Below are 25,093 nucleotides of genomic sequence, written 5' to 3'. Positions count from 1 at the left end.
GTGCAATACACCAAAAAAAAAAAAAACGTCATACTTGCCTGCTCTGTGCAATGGTATTTCACAGACCAGTCCCAAACCTCCTCTTCTTTGGTCCCCCACTGGAGCTCCTGGCTCCTCCTATTCATCTAGTGCCCCCAATAAAAGAGGCTTTGGTTTTACTCACCAAATTCCTGTCCTTCTTGTCAACCTTCAATTATTTATTACACCATTTATATTTTCTACTTCTATTTATTTCCTTCTCATGGATTAGCAGGAACATCCTAATAAAATGATAGTGTAGATTAATTTAGGGATTACTATCACTATCTGAAATTATGAAACCTGGCTATTAGTATGTGAGACCTTATTTTGAATAGTTGATAGGATGAGGCAAACCTGTGTAGACATAATGTAAATGGTAAGACATGTAAAAAAAAAATGTGAGGTGATATCTCAGTTATCACCACAAAAGGAACAAAAAAAAGCCAAGATTCATGATTTTATTAATCAACAAAATAATGTACCACGCCACAGAAGATAGATTTAAAAAAAAGAAAAGTACAAATGAAAACATTTCTCATAATGTAAAATAAATCTACAGCCTCAAAATGCTATAGACCTGTCCTGTGGGAGACACAAAGTAGAGTGTAAGTTCATCCCTAATGTATGTACCTTGGTTGTGTCCCTGAGCCCCAGTCCCATGGGCTTCTAGAGAGAAGACTCCCTTCTGAGCCCCGCTGCCTGCATAAATAGACACAGATGGCAGACTGTGGAATCAATCAGTGGGATTCCAGAGCAACAAGTGTGAGACCAGAGCAAAAAGTGAAAGTTCATGCTCAGAGACAGGATTTCTCACAGCTGCCTGCTCCTTGTTTTAAAGTGGAACTTGGATTAATGTAACCTCAGTAACCTCAGGAGGGCCAAATATACAGATGAACATTAAAGTGACTTTAAAGGTTCAGCTTTTTTATAAAGAAAACTAGCAAACATGTTATACTTCTCTTTCCTGTGCTGTGATTTTGCACAGGGCAGCCCCGATCCTCCTCTTGTTGGGTCCCCACCGGCACTCCTGGCCCCCATTGGCCAGTGACACCAATACCAAGCCACTTGCTATGGGGGCATTGGCTCATGCTCCCCCCTAAACCATACTCTACGTGTTCATTAGACACATAGAGCAGTGGCTCGGTGCCACCCCTGCTCTCTCCTCATTGGCTCACTGATTTTGATTGATAGCAATGGGTGCCAATGACCCTCGGCGCCATCCCTGCTCTCTCCTCATTGGCTCACTGATTGTGATTGATAGCAATGGGAGCCAATGACCCTCACTGCTGTCTAAGTCAATGAAGAGTGGGAGTCCTGGGACAGCCGAGGCTCTCTCTCACATCGCTTGATAAAGAGGGGGCTCAGGTGGGTATTAGAGGGGTTGCGTGGGGAGCAGCACACAGAAGGCATTTTACCTTAATGCATAGGATGCACAAAAGTAAAAAAAAAAAAAAAATCTTTAGCCTTTTCAATCACTTTAAAATGCTGAGTGAAAATATTTAGGTGATTTTTTTAAACCTACTGTCATACATGGGTAAATCAATTATCTATCTTGCACCACTGAGAGCTTTGTTTCATGTAAACCTTCTTCTTGAAGCATCTGCTTGATACAGAAGGAATACAGGCTGGTATATACTGTACATAATAGGGGTCCTAAGTACAGTACTTGTGATCATCTTGTTATGTTAATAACAGCCCAGACTGTTAGCAATTAGCTCAGCCCGATGTGCTGGTTTTATATCAACAGCCCAGGCTGTTAGTAAGAGGCCCAGCCTGGTGTAATGGACTTATTACTGACATGGTAAAGGAGAGATATATTATATATATATATATATATATATATATATATATATATATATATATATATATATATATATATATATATGTATACAGTATATATATATATATATATGTATACAGTATATATATATATATATATATATATATATATATATATATATACAGTATATATATATATATATATATATATATATATATATATATATATATATATATATATATATATATATATATATATATATATATATATATGTGTGTGTGTGAGTTTGTGTGTGTGTGTGTGTATATATATATATATATATATCTATATGTGATTTTTGTTAATCACATCTATGTTCAGATTAACAACATTTCTTTCCTTTAAAAAAAGCAAATATATATATATATATACACACAAACACACACACACATATATTATATTAAAGGAAAGAAATGTTGTTAATCTGAACATAGATGTGATTAACAAAAATCACATATAGAGATTATTATAAGAAGTTTGGTCTTCTCTATTAAATTCAAGAACTATAACTAATATTTTAATTTTGACCCACAATTTTGTTGCTGCCTATAAATGAGGAAACTTTATGTTGTCTAATATTTGCAATAAGATATATATTTTTTTATTATAGTAATAATTCAGCCCTTTAATTACAGGTATAGCATTGACCGTAACACAGACTTGGAGAGAATATTCAATATACACTCAGGCAATGGTTCTTTAATGCTTGCTAAATCACTTGACCGTGAATCAACACCATGGCAGAACATCACAATAGTTGCAACTGAAACAAGTGAGTTAATCATGGTTCACAATCCAAGTCTTTTTGAAATTGTTACATGACATAATTTATTTTTAATGTTTCATCTAATTAATTATTTACCATTTTAAATGAAATATTCAGCTGATTGCAAGTTACATTTTAAAAACAATGTTCTGTATCTGTAAACTATTATAAAGCACAAAAAGTGTGCAATAAAATGTTATATTCTCACTGTGTCCTTTTTTTGAGGTAAAGAGCAGTTCTTGATAACTTTTTGTTGTTGTGTTTTTCTTTTTTTTTTAATTTATCTTCCTAATATAAAATATATTCTTTATATGTGGAAAATTAAGTTAAGGGAAAAAATGCAATACTCTCTAAATTATTAATTGATTCTTTAGGCAATATCCTGGGTACTTTTTGTCCTACTTTTGCAGCTTAATAGACAGCAAAGCTAGGAAACGTACCATCCTATTACTTAATATACATTTTTTTTCCTACAGTAATAAATACAATTGTGTGAATTGATTGCATTATATTATCAAAAAACTATTTCAGAACAAAGTGCTCCAATTATACATCATTCTCATTTTGAAATGTTTTTTAGTTTGACATCTTTGTTCTGTTTAGAACATTATGTTACTGAAGTTAAAAAAATAACTGAGTCATATAAAATCTTTTCAGAAAACCTAACTTACAAACTATGCAGCTAAAATTTTCCTTTTACTTAAGCATATAAAGAATAGCAATGTTAATAAATAAAAAAGCAACTCGACAGCTGAACCCAAGAGCATCTTTGTAAAAAAAAAAAAAATCATACATTACCTTTCTAAAAATCCATAAAAAACATAAAAAAAATATATTTCTTCTTTCTTTTTTTACGTTTTATGTTTTTGCCTGTTTACTGGTGATTGAACTCCCCTCAATTCCTTTCTAAAGAAAAAAATTTCATTTTGATAAGCAAGTAATGGGAAATCTCCCAATTGAACCTCAATTAGAAATAAAAACCAACAGGGGTTCTAATCCTTTCTCAGTCTATCCAATGTTCCAAAAAACATGTTTTTGCTGAACATGTAACATATACTAGATTACAAAAGTACCATGACACATGCCTTTACACGCACATGAACCTTAATGGCATCCCAGTCTTGGTCTGTAAGGTTCAATAATGAGTTGGCCCACCCTTTGCAGCTATAACAGCTTCAGTTAATATCCTATCCCCTTTCCGGGGATAAGGAAGGGATTTTTTCCCCTGCTGGAGCAGATTGGATCGTGTTTTGCTGGGGTATTTCCGCCTTCCTCTGGATCGGATGTGGGTGTGGGATTGTGTATAGCAGGGGTGTCCAAACTATGGCCCTCCAGCTGTTCAGGAACTACAATTCCCATCATGCCTAGTTATGTCTGTGAATGTCAGAGATTTATAATGCCTCATGAGATGTATAGTTCCGCAACAGCTGGAGGGCCGTAGTTTGGACACCCCTTGTATATGAGATTGTATGCTTTTTTTTTGGTTGAACTTGATGGACTTGTGTTTTTTTTTTCAACCTGAATAATTATGTAACTTTGTAGCTCTTCTGGAAATGCTGTCCATAAAGTTTAGGAGTGTGTCTATGGGAATGTTTGACCATTCTTCCAGAAGTGCATTTGTGAGGTTAGGCACTGATGTGAATGAGAATGCCGGGCTCACAGTCTTCACTCCAATTTATCCCAAAGGTGTTTTATCAGGTTGAGGTCAGGACTCTGTGCAGGCTAGTCAAGTTCCCCCACCCCAAACTCACTCACCAATGTCTTTATGGACCTTGCTTTGTGCACGGGCACACAGTCATGTTGAAACAGGAAGTGGCCATCCACAAACTGTTCCCACAAAGTTGGGAACCCTGAAATTGTCCAAAATGTCTTGGTATGCTGACGCCTTAAAAATTCCCTTCCCTGGTACTAAGGGACCAAGCCCAACCCCTTGAAAAACAACCCAACGCCATGATCTCCCCTCAATCAAATGATTTGGACTAGTGCACAAAGCAAGGTCCATAAAGACATGGATTAGGCAAGTTTGTGGTGGAGGAATTTGACTGGCGTGTACCGAGTCCTGACCTCAATCCAACAGAACACCTTTGGGATGCATTAGAGTGGAGACTGCAAGCCAGACCTTCTCGTCCAGCATCAGTGTCTGACCTCACAAATGCGCTTCAGGAAGAATGGTCAAACATTCCCATAGACACACTCCTAAACGTTTTGCACAGCCTTCCCAGAAGAGTTGAAGCTGTTATAGCTGCAAAGGGTGGGCCAACTTAATATTGAACACTACAGACTAAGACTAGGATGCCATTAAAGCTCATGTATGTGTAAAGGCAGGTGTCCCAATACTTTTGGTAAAATGGTGTATCTATAGCACATTTCAAGAGAGGAGTGTATTCTTGTATGGTTTTTAAGAAACAAATACATATATTATATACTGTATGTATTAAAATTCCTTAGATATTTAGAGATGACTTGTTATTGCAACTAACCTTATCTCAAATTTAATACATTTTTTGCATAATTGGCCATATATTTTGTATAATCGACTTGATCATGGTCTTGATTTATTTATATATGTATTTATTTATTTTGCAGAAAATCCCAGACTGAGTAGAAATGTACAGGCCTATATTAAAATACTGGACATTAATGACCATGCACCAGAGTTTGCTCAACATTATGACACATTTGTATGTGAAAATGCAAAGCCAGGTCAGGTAAGCGACAACACTGTAAGTTATTCAGTGATATGTATGATGGCAAAATAGCTCTCTATATATTTCACGGCTGAAGTTTTATTCCTGTCATGTACATTTACCATACATATAACCTAGTGCAGTGCTGACAAACAAATACTCAAACAAACAATACTCATTATTGTATTCTCAGTGGATTTTATTAGTATTATATGTGTATGCACGTCTATATTTATATATAGATATACAGTATATATATATATATATATATATATATATATATATATATATATATATATATATATATATATATATATTGTGACAGGAAGTCAGGTAAATCTATGGGTGTTGTCACAGATGGGAGATACATTTCTGCTTGGTTTAGACAATTCACCAATTACTATAGGGTGTCGGCTGCAAAGGGAGACAGGGAAGGTGTAAAGGAAGAAAAAAAACCCTCAGCTATTTAAAATGAGGCAATTAAGGCCTCTATAAGTTATCCAGGGGATGATTACTGATGGCTGCCTCCTGAGGCTGTGTGAGCTGGGGAGAGCAGTCAGATGAGAGACTTCTAAAGGTGAGGGGTTGAACTTTATCTGTGTAAAGAAAACACAAATGGACATTTGAGTGTCTGCTGTAGGATCAGCAGTGTCTGCCCAACAGTAGGTTGGGAAGACTCCTTAGGTAGGTTCCTGTGTGTGAGAAGGTAGACACCCACAGCGTCCAGGATTTATTTTGTGTTTTATTTTGATTTTTTGATGTTTTTGCTGCATGCACTTGTTTGAAGAAATTGGAAGAATAAACCATAAACTGTTGTTTCAACCACTCCTCGGCTATCTCCCTGTGTAACGAACCCCCCCAAAAGGGGTCATCCACACCCGCTACCGAGCTAATCCCTCACAATATATATATATATATATATATATATATATATATATATATATATATCTCACAAAAGTGAGTACACCCCTCACATTTTTATAAATATTTTAATATATCTTTTCATGTGACAACACTGAAGAAATTACACTTTGCTACAATGTAAAGTAGTGAGTGTACAGCTTGTAGAACAGTGTAAATTTGCTGTCCCCATTAAATAACTCAACACATTAATGTCTAAATTGCTGGCAACAAAAGTGAGTACACCCCTAAGTGACAATGTCCAAATTGGGTCCAATTAGCCATTTTCTCTCCCCGGTGTCATGTGACTCATTAGCGTTACAAGGAGCAGGTGTGTTAAATTTGGTGTTATCACTCTCACTCTCTCATACTAGTAACTGGAAGTAACTTTTTAAAGGGTCTTAAAAAAATAATTGTTGCTCTACATAAAGATGGCCTAAGTTGTAAGAAGATTGCCAAGACCCTGAAACTGAGCTGCAGAACAGTGGCCAAGACCATACAGCAGTTTAACAGGACAGGTTCTACTCAGAACAGGCCTCGCCATGGTCGACCAAAGAAGTTGAGTGCACATGCTCAGCATCATATTCAGAGGTTGTCTTTTGGAAATAGACCTAGGAGTGCTGCTATCATTGCTGCAGAGGTTGAAGGGGTGGGGGGGGGGGGGGGGGTCAGCCTGTCAGTGCTCAGACCATACACCACACACTGCATTGAATTGGTCTGCATGGCTGTCATCCCAGAAGGAAGCCTCTTCCAAAGATGATTCACAAGAAAACCAGCAAACAGTTTGCTGAAGACAAGCAGACTAAGGACATGGATTACTGGAGCCATGTCCTGTGGTCTGATGAGACCAAGACAAACCTATTTGATTCAGAAGGTGTTAAGTGTGTGTGGCAGCAATCAGGTGAGGAGTACAAAAACAAGTGTGTCTTGCCTACAGTCTAGCATGGTGGGAGTGTCATGGTCTGGGGCTGCATGAGTGCTGGTGGCACTGGAGAGTTACAGTTCATTGAGGGAATCATGAATGCCAACATGTACTGTGACATCCTGAAGCAAAGCATGATCCCCTCCCTTCAGAGACTGGGCCTCAGGGCAGTATTCCAACATGATAATGACCCCAAACACACCTTCAACATGACCACTGCCTTGCTAAAGAAGCTGAGGGTAAAGGTGATGTACTGGCCATGCATGTCTCCAGACCTAAACCCTATTAAGCATCGGTGGGGCTTTCTCAAATGGAAAGTGGAGTACAAGGTCTCTAACATACACTAGCTCAGTGATGTCATCATGGAGGAATAGATGAGGACTCCAGTGGCAACCTGTGATGCTCTGGTGAACTCCATGCCCAAGAGGGTTAAGGCAGTGCTGGAAAATAATGGTGGCCACACAAAATATTCACACTTTGGGCCCAATTTGGACATTGCCACTTATGGGTGTACTTAATTTTGTTGCCAGCGGTTTAGACATGAATGACTGTGTGTTGAGTTATTTTGAGGGGACAGCAAATTTACAACGTTATACAAGCTGTACACTCACTACTTTACATTGTAGCAAAGTGTAATTTCTTCAGTGTTGTCACATGAAAAGATATAATGAAATTTTTACAAAAATGTGAGGGGTGTACCCACTTTTGTGAGATACTGTATATAGTTTTTTTATTGTAATTATTCTTTTTGTGATTAGGGATGATCGAACGGTTCTGGTCGACCATTGGTTCGAAATTCGGCCAAATTCCAAACTTTTTGCTCAAAAAGTTCGGAATTCGGCAACCAGAACCGACCAAAATGCAATGGGACAGGAACTGGGCTTTAAAAGCCAGTGATTGGACCAGAACCATCAGTAAAAGCCAATTGAGGGGGCAGGAGAATGCTAGGAATGTGATTGGAGTGACTAGGGGGTCCAGAGGTCAATCATTAGTGAATACGCCCCCCAGTATATAAAAAACCCTCGCCAAATCTCTAGCATTTTAATACAGGGCTGTGGAAGAGAGTGGAAGCAGTTCTGTTACTTCTGCTCTCAAAGTGTCCAGAGGTCAATCATTAGTGAATACGCCCCCCAGTATATAAAAAACCCCCGCCAAATCTCTAGCATTTTAATACAGAGCTGTGGAAGAGAGTGGAAGCAGTTCTGTTACTTCTGCTCTCAAAGTGTCATTTAGCAATTATTAGTGTGAGGAAAGGGATATCTAGTGTAGTTAGGGTACTATTTTCCACTATAGTTAGATTCAATAATCTAGTTTCTGTAGGGAAAGTGTTAAGTGCCAGGGTGACCGTAGTGTAGTGTAGGGTTAACTGACTCTGACTGCTATGGCAGGGTGACAAAACTCTTCCATTTCAGGGTGACCGCTATAGAGAAAAGATTGTTTCTCTTAGAACACTTACAGAACAGGATGGTGGCTTCGCCCCTGTCACCCTGCTTTTTGTTGCAGGCGTTTATAGGGCTTTTCTGAGGACATGTTTGGAGTCAGGCATGACATCTGAACTTCTGTGTAGGGGTATATATACACACACATGTATGTATATATACACATACACATATATAGGTGTGAAAATAGCAGAAACCTATGCTTGCACTAATGAAACAATTAACAAGCATATGTCTCCGCTCCTATAACACCTATATGTGTGTATGTGTATAAATACATATAAGTGTGTGTGTATATATACCCCTATACAGAAGTTCAGATGTTATGGGCTGATGTTACTCTGCCAATCTGAGCAGGCTTTGCATTCAATAATAGAATACATCGCTCTCCCTGATTCGCTCAGCGCGGTACACTGTATGTCGCCGAAGCTACGGTACATACGATATACCGGTACAGGATTCCCACACAGCCAGCGTCTTGAGAGATTACATCTACCGGTAATACTTATACTTAGGTTACCTTGGAGATATTATACTTGGCGTATAAGACGACCCCCCATTTTTGGGGGATTTTTTTGAGGTTCAAAAGTAGTCTTATAAGCCAGAAAATACAGTATATAAAAAGCAGTGCCAAAAGATGATATAAAATTGAATAAAAACGTCCAATATAATAGTACAGTCCAAAATGTCCAATGGATGCAATAGATAATGGATAGGGAAAAGCCAGAGCAAGATCCCGGATACCAGTGGTGAGATCAGGAGAAATGTACACCCAGTCGTGATGGTCACACAAACTGCTTACCAGAAGGTGGTCAAAACAGGCGTATATATCTCTCAAAACAGATCACCCAAGGAAAGCCAAAGGATAATTTACTGGAACTAATCAGATTGAACCATTCCAATCATTTCCAATATACCTCAAAGAGTAAAGGTGGGCAATAGTGTAGACCATTCTAATTAGGTGATTACTCGGCAGGAGATTGAATAAAATTGTCTGGCCGCACTACCCGTTCATCATCTTTTGGCGCTGCTTTTATCTTTTTATATTAATTATATATTGTTGCATAGGGGAGCTAGAATTTAGAAAAAAAAATGTGAACTTAGTTTTTAACCCCCTCCTCATGTGTTCCAGTTGGGCATTTCTGTCTTAGGTGTCTGAACAAATCTAATTGTATGTTAAGGCCTGATTGTAGATGACAGATTCTTTTAGGCCCTGTTCACACCTGAGTGTTTTTCAGCTTGTAAAATGCTCATCTCAGAAGTTCCAAAACGCTCAACAAACAAAATCCCATTAATTTCAATGGCCCCTGTTCACATATGAGAGTTTTGTCACCTGAAGCTCAAAAAAGTACACAAGCTTCTTTTTTGGCAGATTACAAGTGTTTTTGGTCAGATGTCAATGCTGCCTCCAAACGCCTGCAAAAAACTCCTAAAAAAACACTTGAAAAACATCTGAAAAAACACCTGAAAAAACTCCTGAAAAAACACCTGAAAATGATAAGCTCAAGCTGAATGGAGCCTTAAGTGTATGCAATGGAGGTTGTCATGCCTGATGTATGTAGGATAGTCTGTTGGTTTTCTGTAGATGGATGTTTGCAACCTTGATTCTTTGATATGTATTGTAGTGTCCAGAAAGTTTAATTCTGTTAGAGAGTAATTTAATTTAAATTGTATTGTGGGGTGGAGATTGTAGTTCCTAAGAAATTGGGAAATTTTCATTTGCTTTCCAGAAAATTAAAATAACATTGTTATCCACTTAAGGACCGCCCATCGCAGTTATACTGCGGCAGGCAGCCCCTCCTGCACAAACCAACATAGGTATACATCGGTTGCGTGCCTGCAGCTAGGGGTCGAGCGCGCGGGGACTCCAATGCATGGGGCAGGCGGCTCCGATTGCCGCCTGACACTCGCGAACGCTCCTCGCTGAGAGAGAAGGATGGGCAGCTGTTCTAAACACAGCTGAACATTCTTCTCCCTGGAATGATCATAGAGCCCATGTGATCCCTCTATATAGGATTGAATGTCTCTGTGATCATTTCACAATCCCTGCCCACATACAGTTAGAATCACTCCCCTAGGTCAACCCCTTCCCTGCCAATGTCATTATTACAGTAACAGTGCATATTTTTAGCACTGATTACTGTAGTAATGTCACTGGTCCCCCCAAAAGTGTCAAAAATGAAAAATGTCAGTTAGGGGTCCGATCTGTCCACCGCAATGTCGCAGTCCCGCTAAAAATCGCAGGTCGCCGCCATTATTAGTAAAAAAAAAAAACAATAAAAATGACATAAATATTCCTGTAGTTTGTAGACACATTACCTTTTGTGCAAACCAATCAAAATCCGCTTATTGAGATTTTTTTTACCAAAAATATGTAGCAGAAAACAATTTGGCCTAAAATGTTAAAAAAGTTTGATTTTTAAATTTTTTGGGGGGAATGTTATATAGCAGAATGTGAAAAATATTGTTATTTTTTCAGAATTGTCGCTCTTTTTTTGTTTATAGCGCAAAAAATAAAAATTGCAGGGGTGATCAAATACCACCAAAAAAAAGCTCTATTTGTGGGGAAAAAAGGACATCAATTTTATTTGGGTACAGTGGGCACGACCACGCAATTGTTTGTTAAAGTAATGCAGTGCTGAATCGCAAAAAATGGCCTGGTCATGGCCTGGGGCAAATCCTTCCGGTCCAGAAGTGGTTATAGTAGAAGTAGGCCATAGGTTTGTGAGGCAAGTAGACAGGTATGGGGTGGCAACTGGAAAGTAGTTATGGGTCAGCATAAACTATATCAGATAAGTACTTAGCAGGCTTGCTCAGTTTCTTAAGATAGTGTCAACAGGCTGCAATACCAACATCACATGGAAAGATGGCCTGCAAGTATTTCAGATCCATGGTGGCTGGGATGGTTCTTTAATCACTTAAGTCTTCAATGCTACTTTAAAACAACACTAAAATAATGGCTATTTGTCCCAATGCCAATTTAGAAAAGCAGGCAATTGCAACGCCTGTTGGTCCCAGTAGGGGTAAGCACTGGAACCGCCAGCTGCCTGTGACAACCACTATCTAGAAAAAAAACTGTACCTCATATTTTACATTTTTTTTTGTGATCAAAATAAACCAGAATCACCAGAAAATATTTTCATAATTTTTTTTTTTTTTTTTTCAACAAGTTTATTGAAGAGTAATGAGAGTAACAACCATGAAATTACACTTTTCACATTATATGTAGAAATAACAATCTTATGAGAAATAATAAGGCCTATTTGATCCATTCACATTATAAACAAGTAAGTAACAGCTGAAACTTGGCAAAATAAATAGTCAGACATCAAGTTAAACTTAGGGTGTAACACGTGGTAAAACAAGAATGAAGGACGAAGGTAATTTGCCCTTTGGAGTATAAAGTTATATATTAGAACAGCATTACACATGAAACAAGGCAGTTAAGGGCAGACATATTTTTTAAGCTTGATAAAGCTAAAATAGCAAAGTAAGAGGGAATATGTCAGAAAGGAAGTGGGGGAGCGAACCCTCTGACCTGCATTAGGCCCGCTAGGATGGGGGGAGAGAAGAGAGATAGAAGAAAGGTAAGACGAAGAAGGGGAGAAGAGGGCGGGTGGGGAGAGAAGCATCTTACATGTCAAAGTCACGTTAGAGTGCATGATGATATTAACTGATATTACGGGGGAGGTGGATTAACTAGTTGGTAGACATGTTAATAAGCTGGTCATATTCGGGAGAGTAGCGGAAAATAATCCAATCTTTCCAGATTTTAATATATCTGTTTGGGGAGTCATGTACTGTGGATATGAGCTCTTCCATTTCAGAGATTTTATTAATCTGGGTGAGCCAATTATGGAGGGATGGGACTTTCGTGGTGCCCCATAGTCTAGGGATGCAAAGCTTAGCTGCGTTTATCGTGATCATAGGGAGGGATTTGAAGTACTTAGGTGGGGAGTTGGGGTGAAAGTGTAAGAGAAACTGAGCTGGGTGTAATTGTAGGATTTGACCGTATTCCAGAATGGCTGTATCAGGGGACAGGACCACCATACATGCAGTAAATCTGCATGAGATTGTTTGCACCTCCAACATTCATCAGGTATATCTTTGTTATATTTATTGAGCAGGAAGGGAGTGCGGTACCATTTGGTGAGTATCTTATAATTATTTTCTTGGATGGAAACATTTATTGATCCTTTTAAGATGTTAATTTTTACCAGTTGTCTCTCATTTCTAAAAAAAAATAATGTATATAATTTAAGTGGTATTAAACACAAAGCAAATATATTTTTTTTTTTTTGCAAATATTTATTATATTTCAGGCTTACCATTTCTTAGATGTGATAGCTGCACTAGTTTATTCTTTTTTCTGTTTTCTATTATACTATATTTTATTTCTATTTTTCTTCTATTTTCTGTCATGGTCTAGCATGCAGATTTGTTTGTCAATTTCTTACCTCCTTGCTGCAGGGTTTGTGCTAGATCCGTGACTCCATTTCACTTGTGGTGTTTGGCTTCTCTGTTCACCTATGGGCGATGCCTGCTCTGCTTTGGGTTCACATCATCTTTCCTTTTATACTTCAAGAGTCACCTCCTTGTTTGCTTCCCTATATATACTCATGCTCAGTGCAGTGCTCCTTGCCTGAGCATATTCACAGTTCTCTGAATTCCTAGTTGTTACTACCTGTAAAGCCTGTCTCTGACTAGCCGTGTACCGATTCCAGCTTCACCTATTGTTGTGCTTGTCTGCCGCCCACCCTGACCCCGGATAGTTTCCTGTTTTTTTAGTCTCCTGTTGTACTCTGCACTTGCTAACTGGTGTCCGCATTCCCAGCTAGCTTTACTTAGAGGCCGCAACCTGGTTCCAGCTTGCAGCAAGGCCATTCCCACCATCAGGGGCCCTGGTGAAGAAGCAGGCTCGTAGCTTAAACTCTGCACCCTGGGGAACCCCAAGTTGGTGAACTACAAGGGCTCACTACCACAGACTCCTGACATTTTCATCTGGTGATTTGGCCAGTAAGTCTGTTGTTTTTCAAAACAACAAGCTCTCCAGCAGATTGTATCAGTTACAGAGATGAGATAAATATTTTAAAACGATCAGGGTTGCTTATAATGTTCATTATTTATTTATTTATGTGTAGCTTGGTCGCACAGCTGATATTGTTCAAACTGTTATTTGTTATTAAGGGTCTGCAAAGACAGTGACTTTGAAATTATGGGAGATGTAGTTCCGGGAGGAGCCAGGATCATAGACTGCTATGTAGATAGACTCTTCTCCCAGGGAGCAGTGTGGCGCGCAGAGCCTGTTTGGAGTGCCTTTATAAAGGGGGGCAGGATCGAGTTTCGCTCTCTTGCCTCAAGTACAGCGTGCTGTAAGAAAGGGGAAGGGCTGCTGCGGATCGCAGAGGAGTAGGCCAGAGGCCTAGTGGCGGACACCGGAGCTGAAGCAGGCGGTGTGAGAGCGTGGAGGAGTCTCGGTAGTGTGACCAAGCGGAAGGTCATCTGATAGGCTGAGGGAGATGCTGAGCAGAGCGGAGCCTGGTGGCAGTAGAGAGTGGAGTTCCCGGTTTGGGTGAGAGACATCCAGTATATACATCTGCACTAATCACAGACCTAGGCTGAGTCAGGGCAAGACTGCCAAACTGTTTGCTTAAGAAGGCCATATGGAAATATAGATATACCACTGGACACTGCAGTCACATATATAGTCAGTGCAAGGTGGGTGAACTAGGCCTTAAGCCAGGGGTGGGGAACCTATGGTTCGGGGGCCGTATGCGGCCCCCGAAGTGATCTGGTCCAGCCCCCCATGCAGCTGAGTCTGTGTCTCTCAGCTGATCTGTCAGAATGGAGCCTATGCTTCCTGTATAGTTCCTGCTCCGTTTTGACAGTCCGAGTGAGTCACAGGCGGAGTGATATTAAATGCACTCCGCCTGTGACCAATACAGGAAACATCAACTCTTCCACCAGCGTGGCGCTGCTACACTTCTCCTAGCCAGCATTTTCTGCCAGCAGCACACACAGCAGTACCAGCCAGAGCCAGCAGTACCAGCCAGAACCAGCAGTACCAGCCAGAGCCAGCAGTACTCGCAGCAGTACCAGCAGTACACACAGCAGTACCAGCCAGAACCAGCAGTACCCACCGCAGAGCCAGCAGTACTAGCCAGTACCAGCAGTACCAGCCAGAGTCAGCAGTACCTACAACAGTACCAGCCAGCAGTACCTACAGCACAGTACCAGCCAGCAGTACCCACAGCAATACCAGCCAGCAGTACATGCCAGCAGTACCAGCCTGAGCCAGCAGTACCTGCCTGAGCCAGCAGTACCAGCCAGCAGTACCCACAGCACAGTACCAGCCTGAGCCAGCAGTACCAGCCAACAGTACCTACTGCACAGTACCAGCCTGAGTCAGCAGTACCCACAGCAGTACCAGCCACCAGTACCCACAGCAGTATCAGCCTGAACCAGCAGTACCATCCAGCAGTACTCACAGCACAGTACTAGCCAGCAGTACCAGCCTGAGCCAGCAGTACCCACAGCAGTACCAGCCAGCTATACCCACCAGCAGTACCTGCCAGTAGTTCTTTTTCAAAACTTACCACCACAAAAAAGTCGTCTGCGCTCCAGGCTGACCGATTCAAACCTGGAAAACCTGTTGCGAGTAGCAACATCATCAATACCAGGTAACATCACACACCTCACCAAAGAGAAGCAGTTGCAGCCATCACATTAGGGGTGAGTTAATTAAATGTTTGACCAAATATAACAGGCTAATTTTTAAGGTGATAATTTTGTACGGCCCCCGAATGGTTTTATAAATACCCAAATGGCCCTTGGCAGAAAAAAGGTTTCCCACCCCTAAGCCCTCTGTCCAATCTCAGGCTGGTAGTCTGTTGAGACACATCAACATCTGTTTTACAATTGTTTCTGTGGATTACAATTATTGACTACTCTGGGGATTACTGTTCATCATCATCATCACCACCTTTATTGGATTACAATTACTTTCCCTTCTTTGTTTGAGGATTCCTTACTGGGGAAGTCGAGTGAGGCCTCACTTTTCAGGAGACTATTGCAGTTCAGTATAAAGGGGGCCCCCGTTAGTACACAGAGTGTACTCTGATAGTAGATCTTGTATTGTTATATTGTTTATTCTACATTGGTCATTAAGTGTAGTCATTCTTTATCTGTGGTCACTCTCCAAGTACACTTAAACATTCAGTGTGTTTTTTATTGTTGCTGAACGCAATCCTCTAGTATATATATATATATATATATATATATATATATATATATATATATATATATATATACTAATTTGTTTACATATATATGTGTGGCTTGTGTTCCAGATCCTGAGTGCTGAACTATACTCCAATCTTTGGTTAGGAACTCAGGATCTACTTCATTGTCAACCCTTGCATTATCTATGATTCTGTCTGTATACTTTTCTTTATTCCTATTTCAAAAGCAGGAAACTTGTTCTCACACTGCAATATTTGTGGTCTTAATTATTCAATATGACGGAACCAATAGTGTCAGTCGGGTTGGAACCAGCTCAGGGCGAAAGAAGTGAAGAGGATACCCATGCATTAAGCCACTCCATTGGGAGGAGAGCTACATATGTAAAACCTTTATTCCAATAGGAAAAAAAAATGTTGCTGTAACTGCTGTATTAGCTGGACATTAGCTTCAATTCATTATTGTATTTAAATCTGCTAGTACATCTAACACTCTCCTCCCCCCCAGACTGAAAATGCTGCTGTCCAAAGGTGCCCCCTGTGGTCATTCATACAGACTGGGGGTACTGTTATGCAGAAGGTGTGTTACTGGACAGATCTCCAGGTGAAAACAGAGGGGAAAAAAAAGAAAGCTTTAGGATAGAAAACTGATGCAGCCACCACATCTAATGATTGGTAAGCTGCAACATATTACATTTTTGGTTTTGTGTTTAATACTGCTGTAAAGTATGACATCAAAAGAAAGCATCTGTCCCCCCCAAAAAACAATGTCAAGACTGGCTATACTAACAGCAAAATAAAGCAGTAATTGTAAGACTCAAAAATGTTTATATAGGTTGAAGATGCTGGGACTCAAGTAGTGAAGATACAAGGCCAGTATCAACTAGGTTTATCGGGGGTTAATTGTGCTTTGAACAAAGTGTTTCAGACCAAAGATTTCAAGATATTTTCAATTATGTCTGAGATATTTTCAGTGGGTAGTCCAGTACTTTTTTAGATTATGGGTCTGCCTAAGTTTCCCTTGTTATAGAATTTTGAGGTGCATGTACAAACAGCCAATGATTGATTCCTCTGGGTCCATATTTAATCTCTGGTTCCTAAATGTATTGAATTCACCATGAGTGGGTTTTTTTTTTTTTTTTTTTTAGTGTAGGAATCCGTAGGGTCCTTTTGTAGCCTGGTGTAGTGTGTGGTGTTGAATAGCTTCCTGTGTTCCTCCTGTTTATAGTCACTAGTCTTCATTATGACAATAGCACTCCTTTGTCTTCATGCTTCATGATAATCTTCTCGTTCACTTTCAAGGAACTGATGACTGTTTGTGCCTGTGCAGATAGCTTCGGTACCTGCCTTACTTATTTCTGCAGGATTTTATTTGTGACTATGTCTGAAGAGGTCAATATGTGTGTCCAGAGTGGTGTTCCGTACTGATCTTACTGGTCTAGGAATTCAGATGGCTTTTTTATGGGGATGCTCTATGCTTTTAAATTGGCTGTGCTGGGGACTGCCTTGGCATGGACGTTTTTTGAGTTGTAGTTTTCTAAAGAATGCCTCCACATCACTTCACAATTAGATTTTGCTTGGCAGAATGTCAGTCATTTTGAGAGTACATGGAAAGAAACGTGGACTTTGGAGGCGCTGGATACTTAAAACTATAACATTTTATTGAATAGTCTATAAAAAAGCGTCAAAAGAAAAAACACAAAAAAAAACACAATGTTATAACATCCCGTTCATACAGGGAAACATATTGGTACAACATAGACAGTTCTGGTAGTTACATTACTAATGAAATAATGAGCAAGTACAAAACATTTGGATAACAGATTGAAATAATTGATACTTCACATCAAAGCGATCCTGACCGAAGGTGACAGGGAGGTGTACTGTCTTCCCAGGAAGATCGAACGATGTGTTAACGCATAGTCATAAAGTTCCGTTGAGCCATAGTGCTCGACATGTTTCACGTTAAGCTTCCTCTGGAGCTAATGGGTCAATGCTCTGTACATGGTCAGCAAGTAATGATATTAGAAGTAGCAACATTAGTAACCGATGGGGAGAGTGGATGAAGGGTTCGAGTCATCAAGAGTTAATGAAAATGCACATAAGCTGCCAAACGTCTTCAGCCAGCAGATATGGATATGGCATATAGCACATCAGCTGGTATGCCACAGAACTATCTGCATAATATATAAAGGTAATCTATTTCCTGGAGGGGCCATCGATGGTGGTTACTCCCCATCCGGGGAGGGTGGTTCACACGGGTCAGGAGTCTTTTGGGGGTGTACTATTGGCCCCTCCAGGAAATAGATTACCTTTATATATTATGCAGATAACTCTGCCCCATCATATATTATTTCTGTGGCATACCAGCTGACGTGAAGTATCAATTATTTCAATCTGTTATCCAAATGTTTTGTACTTGCTCATTACTTCATTAGTAATGTAACTACCAGAACTGTCTATGTTGTACCAATATGTTTCCTTGTCTGAACGGAATGTTATTTCATTGTGTTTTTTGTGTGTTTTTTCTTTTGATGCTTTTTTATAGACTATTCAATAAAATGTTATAGTTTTAAGTATCCAGTGCCTCCAAAGTCCACGTTTCTTTCTCTTTAGTTTTTCAATATTTCAATAGGATGAGGCACTCATTACGCTACATAGACGCCCAGGATACCGCTACCTGGGAGCGTACTTAGTCAAATGTTCAGTCATTTTTGAGAGTACAGGTAATTCTGTTTCTTTAAGTTCATATGAAGAAAAGTTGATTGTTGTTTTTCTGTGTTTGTGTTGAGGCACCCAGCTTTAATGCTGAATCTATGCAAATTTTACTTTTTGCATTTAATAACAATTCCTTTTTAGTCTGCTGCAAAAATACTTACTAGCTGTATCAGTGGTGTCATTCATACACTGTCTGGATGTGTTCTTAATTTTCTTTCTGTAACTCTATGTATAAATATGTGGGTTTTAGAACCATATCCTGAATTGCATAAAGCCTGAAGAGGGGATCAGATAAGTCCCAAAAGCTAGCATCTTTAAAATGGTAAGTTAGCCAAAAAAAGTATCACCCAAACTCCAATCTTTCTGCATGAATCAATGGTTAACATGTTACAAGATTCTGCTGGGCTAGGAAATCACAGCAGTTTTTTATACTTTATAGCACATTGTAATATGTGCTAGCAGTGGAAGGGGGGTCCTTCCTGTCACTCATAAAAGTCTTTGTTCAGCATGACAGCTGCTTTCTGAGACTTCAGCTGTTATCTTAGACTTTCTTAAAGCTCTCCTGTTGGTTTCAGGTGTCATATATGAAACATTTCTGTGGCATATTTTATGCATACCTGGTTAAAACGCAAAATGTTTCATAATTCTAAAATAATATCTAGAAAAAATACATGATTGACAACACCACAAATCCCCCTTAAAGGGCAATAATCAAAAATGTTCATCAGTCAGCCATAACATCAAGATCACTAACAAGTTAAGTGGATAACATTGATTATGTTGTTATAATGGCATCTGAAAGTCAGTGGAATATATTAGGCAGCAAGTAAACATATTGTCTAGGAAGTTGATGTGTTGTATGCAGAAAAAAATGGGCATAGCAGTTTGTTGTACTGTATATGTTGCTGTGTAGCCGCAGACTGGTCCGGTCAGGCTGCCCATGCTGACCCGTGTCAACAGCCAAAAGCACATACAATGGGCATGTGTGCATCAGAACTGGACTACAGAGCAATTGAAGAAGGTGGCTTTATCTGATGTATTGTGTTTTTTTTTTTAACATCATGTGGATGGCCGTGTGCTTCTGCATTACCTACCTGTTGAAATAATGGCTCCAAGATGCAGAATGTGAAGATAAAGGCAAGCAGGTAGGCAGTTTGATATTCTGGGCAAGATACAACCTATATAAACTTTGTTGCTGACCAAGTACACCCCTTTATGGAAACAGTATTCCCTGATGGTCAGCAGTATTTCTGCTAAAAATGGTTTGAAGAACACAGAAATGAGTTTGAGGTGTGTTGATTTGGCCACCAAATTCTCAATACCTAAATCCAATCGAGGATCTGTGAGATGTGCTAGAAAAACAAGTCTAATCAATAGAGGCCACACCTTGCAAATGACAAGATTTAAAGGATCTGCTACTGACGGCATGGAGCCAGATGTCACAGTATACCTTCAGAGGTCTAGTAGAATTCATGCCTCAATGGGTCAGGGCTGTTTTAGTGGTAAAATGGGGACGTAGTCAATATTAGGTGGGTGGTCATAAAGATCTGCAAACTAAATTGTGGGATAAACTTTCTCCTTTTTTATGGTTCCATGTGTGAATAATGACTTTATTTCTGCAAGTGAATGACAGCAGCCAGGGAGCATATTCATGGTTGGGTTTTTTTTATCCCCAGAAGCGCTGTCAGATCTATCTGTTAACACAAGGGTCATAGTGATCTGATAAGGAGTCACTATGTGTTTTTCTAAACTAGGTATACCTTTCACTGGTTTTGATGTTTATGGGTCACGGATGAGCACATAGTGGTGTTTTTCATATTGGATTAATAAGATTTTATCATCTTTATGCTGGCATTTACTGTTTTGAGGACTATATACAAATTTTTATGGAACTTCTCTATACAAATTATTACTTTATACACGTGTTTTTTCAGTTCATATATATTTATTATTTAAGGTGTTTCTGTATCATGGAAGTAATATGTTGTAGTTCTAGTGCTGCACTTTACCTTTATAAAGTTATGGTTGATCGATGTATATTATCCTTTCCCTTTTAACTTTTCTTGTGTTCAGGGTGTGTTTTGCTTTTATTAAATGGCTTTATGTTTGTCCTAGATTACAGATAAAGAAGCAGTCTGTCAGGTTCAAGATCTGTAATGGATTAGGCTGCTATCTAGCAGGGGGATATTTAAATGATCAGATCACACCAATAACCTTAATTAGGCTGATTTACAGATATTTTATAACAGTTCCATGTCTGCTACTTCTAAAGAGTGAACTAGTAAAGGGATAATTTTAAAGCCTTTACAGTTTATTGCTATTCCCCTAAAATCTGCAGGGAGTGCATTAATCCTCCCACAATGACCCATGCCACTGTGAGGAGTCATTTAAATAGGAAATCCTTGGGGCGTGGTTTGGCCTCTCAGAGTATGGCCGCTTATTCCCAGAGCTCCAGCAAGCAGGGATGTCACGGAGAGCAATCGCCCGCCGTGCACCGGGTCCTCCAAGCCCAAGAAGCTTACAAACTTCTTTCCAGGGCTGAGCAGAGAAAAAGAGCAAGATGGCGACATTGGGCACATGGACCTATCTCCTTCCCCCCTCCACAGCACTGGCAGAGCCTTCCTATGGCACACATGAAGCCCACAACCTGGAGCACAGGCAGGAGGACAAGCACTCACACAAGACATCAGCTAGCTCTTCTTCTGCTTCACCTGCTTCCAAAGGGACTGTAAGTAAAAGACACTTTGGCACACATGGGGACACACAGCAAGTACACGATTCCCTTTCCTCCTTTCCCATCTCTGATCACCCAGCCTCAGAGCATACCTTGAAAGAAATGCTCCTTTCTCTGAAAAAAAGACCTGCAGGTTGAGCTATGTAAAACTTCTCAGATTAACAAGTTCACGTGGAACATCTGGAAGACAGGATGGAAAGATTTGGATACAAACTGGGAGACTGCATAGCTGCCCATAATGATTTAGTGCAGAAATATGCCCCCAAGATGTTGCAAAACTACAAGTCCTATCATGCCTCTGCCTCTGAGTGTCATGTTTGTGGCTGTGGGAGTCCTTCTATGCCTCATGGGACTTGTAGCTTTGTAACATCTAGAGGGCCACAGTTTGCATATCCCTGATTTAGTGAATGGTTACCAAGAGTGTGACGCTGCCATTCAGTGGCTGAAGAATATAGTTACAGATTTAGAGGACAGATCTAGGAGGAACAATCTAAAATTCAGAGGCATTTCCGAATCAGTCTCTCCTGCTGAGCTCACGCCCTATCTTCTTCAGCTACTTAAAACCCTCCTGGCTATGGAAACTGCCCGTGACCTAATTATAGATAGAGCTCACCACAAAACAAAGCCAAACACTCTTCCAGACATGGTACTAAGGGTCGTTCTGGCAAGAATTCAATTTTTTTCACATTAAAGATAGAGCCATGGCTGCTGCACGAAAAGTGGGGAAATTACCAGACCCTTTTCCCCATATTTCAATTTACGCTGACCTTTCTGCCTTCACCCTGGCTCGTGGCAGACAGTTTACTACTATAATAAGCCCTGAGGGAAAGGAAAATTGTGTACAACCGGCTGTTCCCTGCCACCTTACAGGTCACCCATCAAGGGTAAAAATATATACTCTGCTCTCAGACGGAAGCCAAAAAACTTCCTAATTTTTCTTTTTCAATGCCCCACATGGGCTTTTCCTGATCAATGATGCAAGGTTGTTTTTGTTCAGAAAGTAGCTATTTGTACTCCCCTGATATGGACTACCCTCACGCATTAGTTGTCATCTCACTATTTTTAAAGTGACGGGCCTATAGTCCAACTTCGTACTAGATGCAGACTCTGATACTTATACTGCACTATGTTAGGTGGTGCTTTTTCTAATTGTATTGAGCTTGGGAAATCTCCTGTTGAGCCAGCCAATTATTGTCCTATATTGCACCTTAATATGGATATAAAGATTTATGCCAAAATCATTGTCTCCAGGTTAAAAAATATCATTCCCAAAATATTCCACCCTGACCAAGTAGGTTTTGTAAAAGGCTGCCAGACTACCAGACTGCCAGACTTTGGGTGGCACCAGACACATCCTCAACCTGCTCCAAGGGGAAGAGCTCCATCGAACGCCTTCTCTGCTTCTATCTTTGGATGCAGAGAAGGTGTTCAATCAGGTTCACTGGCTGTAGTTAAAGAAGATATTACATACTTTCGGCCTCACAGGTTTTATTGACACAGCTATTAGAGCTCTCTACTCCAACCCTTGGGCCAAAGTGTTTATCTCCGGTACTCTCTTGCACCTTATTAATATTACTAATGGCACTAGACAAGGCTGCCCCTTGTCCCCTATAACAGTGGTCCTCAACTCCGGTCCTCAGGGCCCACTAACAGGCCAGATTTTAAGTATTACCTTGGGGAGATGCAGGCTAGAGTAATGCAATCACTGAGCAGCAAATTATATCACCTGGGATGTATTTCAGTTATCTTGCAAACCTGGCCTGTTAGTGGGCCCTGAGGACCAGGGTTGGGGACCAGGGCCCTATAATATTCGCCCTAGTTATGGAACCCCTCACTCAGGCCATTATGACCCACCCAAATATATCAGGTATTACAATCGACCATAAAATAGGACTGTAAGCAGATTATATTATTATTTCACTTACGAATCCTGTCACCTCCCTCCCTGTGTTCTCAAACCTCTTACGAGAATTCAGACTTACCTATCTGCAACCTCTGGCTTCTCCTAGGATCCCAAATCTGCTATTAGGTACCTAGGGATACAACTTACATTGCCTATCTCCTCTCTAGTCAACCCTAATCACAAAACTTTACTGTGGACCATTCAACACCAAACACATACACTTTCCAAGTCTCCCTTTCTCCAGGGCTGGTAGAGCTGCTGTTGCAAAAAAGTCTGTACCTCCCAAATATTCTATATGATTTTTGCACACTACCTACACTCTTGTCTAATTCATATCTATGGAACCTTCAGGCCACCCTAAACAACTTTATATGGGGTCGGAAAAGGGCTTGTTTTTTAAACTGTACCTTGTATAGACCTAAATCGGCCTCAGGCAAGGGTGTCTCCAACCTAAAGCTTTACTATCCTGCAGCAATAATGGACCAAGTCTCTACTTGGTGGACATTATTGCAAGACAAACGATGGGATTCTATGGAACAGTGTATATTTGGTCTTCATCTAAGGACGACTTCTATGCACAATTCTGGTTCTCCCTCCTCAGCACTCCCCCTTCTATACAATCAAAGCAGCTCTGAACTCTTGGCGTTACTCCCAATCTACTCTTCTTAAAAAGACCGCCATGGACCTACAGATGTGACCACCAGTGCCCTGGAATTTTTCATCACCGATCTACATACTAATGACTAGTCAGAGGCAGGCATCCTCTCAGTTGGGCATCTTCTTGACAATTCCAACCTCCTTTTGTATGAGGACCTGAGTCAGTATTATCGCCTCCCTCATAAATATTTTACAAGTATTTGAAAGTCAGACATATCCTGGAGGTCATTATAAAACCTACAGTCCTAGCTCCGCAAGATGTTCTCTTCTTCTATAATTTCCCTACATCGAACAGAAAGGGCAGCACCTATTTTTACGGACTTTCACATATGAAAACCAAGTCTATGGAAAACTGTGAGTCAGATCTCGCCTGCGCCTTACACTGGTTCACTGCAACTTCTAACTTGCTCAAGTTCTCCCACTGTGCATCGCAATGGGAATCTCACCTAAACATGCTACACCACTGGTAATATTCTCTGCTCCGGCTATCTAAAATCTTCAAGTCTACCTCGTTGTCATGCTGGAGGAATTGCAGTGAGTCTGTCTCTCTTCTACATGTCTGGTAGCTCTGCCCTATCTTGTCACCTTATTGGGAAAAACAGTTCCACTTTGTCTCATCTGTCCTTGGCACCAAATGTGCTCCTGATCAAGCCATGGCTACTCAACTATGAATGGTGGCCCAGACTCCACTTATCCTCCGTAATACACTGACGACTGCCAAGAAAAACAGAGCTCAATGCTGGAAACAACAAGAATCTCCAGAGTTCACTTCCTTTCTGACTCACCTCAACACTCAGACCCAATATGAACTTGTGTTTTCCATGAAAAATGGTAAAACCCAATCTTTTATGGCACAATGGTCAGTCTGGCTTTATCACCCATTATTTACAGCTCATGTGGCATGATAACCCCACTGATACTTTCTGTGGTGTCACACTTGTTGTCTAGTTTTCTTTCCTTTTCTGTCTAATCCTCTTACTACTATCCAAGAGATGCACCCAGCAAATGGTTACTTGTTTACCATTATGTAGTCTTGTAGACCCATTTCCTTTACAATGCCTTGTATGTCTATATTCCTAAAATTAACAACAAACACTATTGAAACGTAAATAGGAAATCCTTACTGGCTTCCGCATCTCTCTCCCTATTTATCACGTTTGTCATGTTTAAGGGGGCACATTTATATTTAATTTTAGATGAAACATCTTTGCAAAATCAGAAATGAATCAGCAATATTGTAATTATTAAGCTTAGCTTGTCACACAGTTATTTGACAGAGCTGATTGGGT

The 25,093-nt window shown here is 40.1% G+C and overlaps 1 protein-coding gene across 1 annotated transcript in view; it reads left to right on the top strand.

The window, feature by feature from the left end:
- LOC309556960 (cadherin-9-like) overlaps window positions 1-25,093 on the top strand; it is a 359,303-nt gene that overhangs the window by 292,749 nt on the left and 41,461 nt on the right. Inside the window, exons 8-9 of the mRNA XM_082259545.1 lie at window positions 2,476-2,612; window positions 5,193-5,314. Of these exons, the coding sequence (XP_082115671.1) occupies window positions 2,476-2,612; window positions 5,193-5,314 (259 nt within the window). The remainder of the gene's footprint in view (window positions 1-2,475; window positions 2,613-5,192; window positions 5,315-25,093) is intronic.

Source organism: Pelophylax lessonae, assembly GCF_965119305.1.
Source record: "Pelophylax lessonae genome assembly, chromosome: 5".
Classification (NCBI taxonomy): Eukaryota; Metazoa; Chordata; class Amphibia; order Anura; family Ranidae; genus Pelophylax; species Pelophylax lessonae.
This window is presented reverse-complemented; position numbering and strand designations above follow the sequence as displayed.